Genomic DNA, 7,660 nt, shown 5'->3' on the forward strand with positions numbered 1-7,660 from the left:
TGGTGGCTGGCCTGGCTTGAGTTTCAAATGGATAACAAAGAGGCTAAACTTGTTTTGATTGGCAATTATAAGAAGGAACAATAAGGATGCCGTTAAGTCAATTGGGTTTATCAGTAATCAGTTCTAAGTAACTTAATCCTGTTTTAAGCAAAGTGTGCACACTTGAGAGGGTTTATTGGAAGGATTGACCCAGAGTTCTGTTTTGGCAGACGTCCTCTCTTCAAATGCTCTATGTATTGATAACCTCTGAGCACAGCCAAGTAAAGGGCCCTGTTCCTTCAAAAGACAAGTTCACAAGCTTTAATTCCAATGAAAAACAAGCAAGAGTCGGGAATCATATTTATTTTCTTTAGGGGACATCAAAGCTGATCAGAACAGATACAAGAAATGGGCTGGAGAATTCAACAGATTGTTTCTCTGCAAGAGGTTTATTTTCTCAGATATTGTACAAAGCACATATACATTTATGAATTCTACACCAGATGACTGAATTGGAGAGCATGCTCGCCAATACCACACTGAAGGTACACAGGCCTCCTCTTTATCTGATTAGAGAGAGAGAGAACAAAAAAATTAGTACTTTCAAACACAAATACACACACAAACAATCAAGACATAATACCCAGTATTTAAGCTCTAATAAAAATAAAATAAAAAACTGAATCCATCAGGTGTAAGGCCAGAAACATGCTCTACAAAAGTACACAAATGCAGGCATGAATGCTTGGCCAACACTTTCTCAAGTGCAGTTCCCTTGTGCATTCTTGCATTACTGTGGTGGTAATAAACCTCAATAATCAAGGGGGCAATAAAGTTACCGTCAAATAACCGTGCCATTAAATTGGATTTGCCATTACTCAGGCAGCTATGAACACATTTACAGCTTAGCCAATTAAATTCTTCTGGAAGATCTCTTCGAACTGTTGCTCCACCATGACCACAGTTGATCTGAGAGAGAAAACTGACTGTAGAATGTCCGCAACAGCGCCCCTTGTGGCAACGCTGAGAATGCAACATGTACTTTCTCACAAAGCTGGAAGAGTCTACGTTCACCTACTTGCATAGAGTATGTTGTTATTTTTATTAATTTACTCATAGCATGAGCCTTTACGTTTAGACTGCACCATAGGTAGTCAGTAGAAAGCTTTTCATCCAAGTTGCGTATTTCACTGATGTAAAAAATTGGAATATCATGAAAACAATTTGCAAATTAATCAGCGTTTCCATCCCATGTGTTTGGGTGAAACTAAATCGCAAGTTCGGGGAAACTGGCATAAAGTTATAGCCACTGGAGAAGCCACTGTTTCTCATTTATTAAATGTAATACATTACTTGCGGTTTAGAGCACGCAGATAAAAGCACTTTGTTAGCTAGCAATTGGGTGCGGCAGCATGTCAGACAGTTCAGGGAGGCAATACTAGGGCTGGGTAAAAATTGTTTTTCTGATTAATCTGTTTGAACGATCCCAATATTGATTCTTAAAATCACAAGATCAATCATTTAATTATAATTTAAAAGTGTACTTCAGTTTTGGTTGTGTTGATTATTATATTTGTTAAATAAATGGCAGCTGAACTACATAGCTTGGGCCCTATTGTTAATTTTTTTAATTAATGTTTTTGCAAAGTACCAAGTTAGAAGATCCCCTGTATGTTTTACAACATTATCTGAGAGATTTTATTTTATATGCAAGCAAAATGGACATTAACAGAAATATACCTAAATGAATCAGAACCGAATCAAATCATATTGTAATTGGAATCCACTCGAATTGAGAACTCTGAATCGAATAAAATGAAATTGGTAATTCTGTTCTAATACCCAGTCCTAGGAGATACTAGCCAATCCATAGCTATGTTTCCATCCAATTTGCGAATTTAATTTATGCAAAAAACAACCAAAAACAACAACATTTACACAAAAACAATGTGCGAATAAAGCCACGTTACCATCCCTTTGTGTTCAACAAAATCGTTACTTCCGGAGAAATTGTAGCCACTTTGACTCTTTTATTAATAAAATACTCTCAGTTTAGAGCACACAGACAAAACTCTCTAAAGAACTTGTCTCATGTCTGGGAGTGGCAGTGCGTCACACAGTTATGGGAGCACTACGTGTGTGTTCCTCCATCCTTATGACTTTACCATGCGGATCTATAAAATATTTTTCAAAAGTGTCAGTAAACCTGCTCTTCGGCACAATTCAAGTTTGTATTCGACTCATTTGCTCTGTAAGCTCTATGCAGGCTTTGGGTTTTCTAGACAACTTTATTTCAGGATGACCAAAGCAACATTTCAGATGCAATGATTGGTCCACTGGTTAGTCCAGTTAAGACCAAGTTATTCTGTCACATGAGTGTTCCTAATAAATTCAATAGGAGTTTATTTGGCAAATGTGTTTCCATCATAGTTTATGCACATTTCTTCTTATCGAATAAAAAAACGTATCCACCTCAAGCGAGCATATATGTTTTTATGCGCATTTTAGTGATTTTATTCGCATCATGGTGTTTCCATCCCACAATTTTTAGGCAATATCCCAAAATGCGAATAAAAATAGGTGCATGGAAACCCAGATATTTTGATGACAGGCTTTGGCTGCCCGAGGACAGATGCTATGTCAATATATTGGTCCGCTGGTTAGACCAGATATGATCAAAATATTCAGTCACATGACAGTCACATGACCTTTTTGATGCACATCAAGGAAATCATTCGGTAAATGTGTTTCTATCAGTTTACGTGCTTGTCTTCTTACCAAGTAAAAATGTATTCACCTCTTGTGAGCGTTTAACTTTTTCATCTGCATTTTTGATTTTTTTTTTCCTTGACGTTTTCATCCAGCATTTTTACGCAATATCCAAAAACTTGCATATAACTGTGGATGGAAACGCAGATTGCTTTTCACTGTTTAGCAATCAGTAAAATTCTTTTACTAAATTATAGTTTTTTACTAATTACCAACATCTGTAAAGATCAACTTATACCCTCCACCACAAAACACTACTAAAACCCACCACATGCAACAAAGCACCCTATATATGAAATAGGTAAAACACCTAAAATTCTATGTTGCTCTGCCAGCACACAGTATATCCTACAGTCTGTTGTAGCATGTTACCTCAGTCATGCCTCAGTTCCTGTGAACGGTGCATGATCATTATGGAAGGTTAGTGAAGGAAAGATGGAAATGTGTGGGTCAATGTCAACATCAACATTTTAAGAAGCAATGGATAAAATAGTCCAGAAGGAAACAGTCCAATGCATCAGACATGGGCATCAAAAAAGTTAGCCAGTAGATGTCTTAAGAAATAAAAAGAAGGAAGATGTGTGTCATGCATGGGTTAGAATGGGAGAGAGAGAGAAATTCACAGGAAGAAGAGAGACAGCTTACAGAGCAGCAGCTCCAGAAATGATCTCGATGAGCTCCTTGGTGATGACTGCCTGGCGGGTTCGGTTGAAGGTCAGCGTCAGCTTGTCAATCATCTCAGCTGATAGACAGGAAAAATAGAAGACGACAAATGAGAAACAAAAGTGCAAATATTCAGAAGACATTGAAGACACAAATACACAAAAATGTGCGCAAAACTTTATACCTTATAAACTTTACTGATAAGCATTTTAATCTAAAGGCTTTTGCTTAAATCCTTGACGTCAGATTTGTAGGTAAATATATAACAATCTACATGCATGAATTTCTTTTAAAGCACAAATATTAGATTAATTCCTATAATTCTATTATTGTAATGTCATAGTTTCAACAACTTTACCATAATTCTAAAGCGTGGAAAATAGTAATGATAAAGAACGAATAGGTGTGTCCAAACTTTTGACTGGAAGTGTATGTCAAAAATGTACCTTCCTGGTACCAGATTGTAAAAAAAAACAAATTGCTAGTCACAAAAAAATGGCAGTGAAACTACAAGTAAAAGAAAGATGACAAGAGAACTTAAAAGCATTCTTGCTGGCACTGTCCATAGCAGTCATCCTGGCACTCTGCTCACTGGCGGTGGACTCTTTCAAACCAAAGTAGATGATGTTGACCAGAGAAAATTCCTGATAGTTCCTCAGAACGTCAGCATCAATGTCATCATAGATGCCCATGTTCTCTGTAAACACGCAACATTGGAGATCGTAATTTCAAGCTCGATTACACTTCATGGTGCCATCTAACTTAATCGAGCTTGAAATTACGATCATGCCTAGAGAATGCAATGGCAAGATGTAATGTGAAAAAGGAGGTATATTTTGGTCTGTTCTCACCCAAAATGGATCGCTTCAAAAGTCCTCGATTAAACCACTGGAGTCGTATTGATTACTTTTATGCTGCCTTTGTGATTTTTGGAGCTTCCAAGTTCAGGCCACTATTTACTTCCATTGACTGGACCTACAGAGCGGAGATATTCTTCTAAAAATCTTTGTTTTCTGCAGAAGTAATACACATCTGGGATGGCATGAGGGCGAGTAAATTAAAGAATTTTTCCTTAATTTTTTCCTGTTCCTTTAAGAACTTGAAAAAAAATAGGAATTTAAGTGTACATCTAAATCAAATACAGTATGTTTCAACTGCCCAAAAGCAAATATGTTCACAATTAGCCCAACATCTGAGATATATAGTTGAAGTCAGAAGTTTACATACACCTTAGCCAAATACATTTAAACTCAGTTTTTCACAATTCCTGACATTTAATCATAGAAAACATTCCCTGTCTTAGGTCAGTTAGGATCACTACGTTATTTTAAGAATGTGAAATGTCAAAATAATAGTAGAGAGAATTATTTAGTTCAGATTTTATTTATTTAATCACATTCCCATCGGTCAGATTAAGCCATTTTGCCACAAGTTTGGAGGTACACTTGGGGTCATTGTCCATTTGGAAGACCAATTTGTGACAGAGCTTTAACTTCCAGGCTGATATCTTGAGATGTTGCTTCAATTTATCCACACAAGATTTTTGTCTCCATGTGCACTGTCAAACTGTAGACTGGCATTTTAATAGCAGTTTTGGAGCAGTGGCTTCTTCCTTGCTGAGCAGCCTTTCAGGTTATGTCGATATAGGACTCGTTTTACTGTGGCTATAGATGCTTGTCTACCTGTTTCCTCCAGCATCTTCACAAGGTCCTTTGCTGTTGTTCTGGGATTGATTTGCACCTTTCGCACCAAACTACGCTCATCACAAGGAGACAGAATGGGTCTCCTTCCTGAGAGGTATGATGGCTCCATGGTCCCATGGTGTTTATACCTGCGTACTATTGTTTGTACAGATGAACGTGGTACCTTCAGGTATTTGGAAATTGTTCCCATGGATGAAGCAGGTCTTGGCTGATTTCTTTTGATTTTCTCATGATGTAAAGCAAAGAGGTACTGAGTTTGAAGGTAGGCCTTAAAATACATCCACAGGTACACCTCCAATTGACTCCAATTAGCCTATCACAAGCTAATTGGCTAATTGCATAAAGGCTTGACATCATTTTCTGGAATTTTCCAAGCTGCTTAAAGGCACAGTTAACTTAGTGCATGTAAACTTCTGACCCACTGGAATTGTGATATAGTCAATTAAAAGTGAAACAATCTGTCTGTGAACAATTGTTGGAAAAATTACTTGTGCCATGCACAAAGTAGATGTCCTAAATGACTTGCCGAAACTATAGTTTACTAATATGAAATCTGTGGAGTGGTTAAAAAGTGTTTAAATTACTTCAACCTAATTGTATGTAAACTTCTGAATTCAACTATTGTGTGCATGAAATACTGCCATTGAAAAAAAAAAAAAAACCTGAGCTTGCAACAGTGTCCATGGAATAAAGTGGCTTCTCATCTGTCTTGTAGGAAATTACAGACCTGCACAAGCAACAGACTCATAAAAACTAAGAAAATAACTCTGCACATTAATAAGGCTGGGCAATATAGCTAAAAAAAAAAGAAATAATATGCCTGAAATCATACAACTCTATTTTCTATGTACAGTAGAACAATATTGCATATTAATATAATGTGCTTTATGTTTAAAACCTAAATCTGTTGAATACAATGCTTCCCTGGTCGAACTCGTAACCAGAGTCCAGGAGCTCCGTGGCAATGACAGAAGCATCAGTGAAAGTGGGAGGTTTGCGGCCCACCTCCTTAAAGTTGATCAGGATGTGCTTCCCATGGGTCCTAAAAGTTTACATTAGAGGAAGTGAATATGAATATAATTACAAATGGAAATGTTTGAAAAATTTCTGAAACCATCCATGACGAGTTAAAATGTGGGATGCAAAAGGCGAGAGAGAGCTATACCTGTACAGCAGACCTCTAAGTTTGTCACCCACATTGACAATCATGACCTCTTTGCCGGCACCAGAGAGCTTGGCGATCTCACTCTTCATGGATTTTGCCACACTGCTGTGGATGGCACCACAGATCCCACGGTCAGAGGACACACCAATGATCAAGTGCTTATTCTTGTCTTCTGGTGCCTTGATCTCAGCTTTCTCATAGAGAGCTAGAAAACAACCATTGCAAAACTATCCCATGACGTTTATCAATACATTTCTTAAGGTTTGTGGTTAATAAACTTCAGTGCAAGCCCATGGCGTGACCCACCCATAGCGCCGGTGCCATAGACACGGGCTGGCTTCAGGGACCTCTCAGCTCTCGAGTACTTGGCTGCAGCCACCATCTTCATGGACTTTGTGATCTTCTGGATGTTCCTGATGGACTTTAAACGAATGGTGACTGACAATGAGAAGAAAAAACACTAGTCAGAAACTTTATACCAGCTGTCAAGTTTGACAACATTTTAGCAACAAAAGGAATAGCCTGGATATAAGCAGATGAGAGAAAATGCTAATTGAATAAAACATTCAATTCCTTTCATTATGCACAAGGAAAACTTCACTTACTGTCCTTCAAGGTAGCCATGTTCCTGACCTGCCCACTGCAAGAGATTTAAACGGTAAGATCTCAGCCATAAATAAACACAATATAACAGTGCAACAGCAAGATCAACGAATAAAACTGAAAGCAACTGAATGCAATGCAGTTGTACGCATTACATTGACTGTCGTAATAGCACGGATCTCTCACAGACAATCCAGACTTAAAAAATAGTCAATTATAAACTCTCTCAGGCTTTATGCACATATTTAATCACATTATAATCTCAATTAAGTATCATAGACCTTTGTTGGCATGTCGCGCGCACACAACGTTCAACAAGCCCTTGCTCTATTTCACCTGCAATAAATTGACCAACTGACACAATATCATGAAATTATGTATAAAACACAATACATATCTAAATTTATCAGTATATATGTTGCAGGATTAAATAAACCGTTACCATTGTGGTAGGAACACCGCCGCGCTAGTCCTGATGAATATGTTCACTTTGATGAAGGTTAGAGCGGCCGGTGTGCGCAAGCGCAATTAAACGCCGAGAAATGCGTGTCCGTCTCTCGCGATATTTCGGGTCGGCACAAATCTGTGACGAGATACGCATTGTAGTAAAGCGAGGTATTCGCGTCACAAGTAAGGAAGCGTGAGAATCGTGTGGACGTTTAAAATTTTTTGTTTTATCGTTAATAGTTCTTTGGCTTTGTGTGTGTTTTAAAATGGGAAAGGCAGATTTCTGAAGTCCCAAAGCGATTGGGAACAGAATTAAAGCCAAAGGCTTGCA

General features: G+C 37.9%; 1 protein-coding gene across 2 annotated transcripts; it reads right to left on the reverse strand.

Moving 5' to 3' along the window:
• Positions 1-326: 326 nt before the first annotated feature.
• LOC127436824 (ATP synthase subunit gamma, mitochondrial-like) lies at positions 327-7,410 on the reverse strand. Of its 2 annotated transcripts, XM_051691257.1 has the most exons (9): positions 7,325-7,410; positions 6,885-6,919; positions 6,586-6,717; positions 6,280-6,484; positions 6,013-6,156; positions 5,777-5,841; positions 3,953-4,108; positions 3,394-3,490; positions 327-545 (listed from the first exon to the last, which is right to left on the reverse strand). In XM_051691257.1, the coding sequence occupies exons 2-9, from the start codon at positions 6,901-6,903 to the stop codon at positions 542-544; spliced, it is 822 nt and encodes a 273-aa protein (XP_051547217.1). In that variant the 5' UTR covers positions 6,904-6,919; positions 7,325-7,410; the 3' UTR covers positions 327-541. The 2 variants fall into 2 exon arrangements, with proteins under 2 accessions (XP_051547217.1, XP_051547218.1); XM_051691258.1 differs by lacking the exon at positions 7,325-7,410 and having other exon boundaries at positions 6,280-6,506; positions 6,885-6,918.
• Between the last annotated feature and the right edge of the window lie 250 nt (positions 7,411-7,660).

The sequence above is a fragment of the Myxocyprinus asiaticus genome, chromosome 47, assembly GCF_019703515.2.
Source record: "Myxocyprinus asiaticus isolate MX2 ecotype Aquarium Trade chromosome 47, UBuf_Myxa_2, whole genome shotgun sequence".
Lineage (NCBI taxonomy): Eukaryota > Metazoa > Chordata > Actinopteri > Cypriniformes > Catostomidae > Myxocyprinus > Myxocyprinus asiaticus.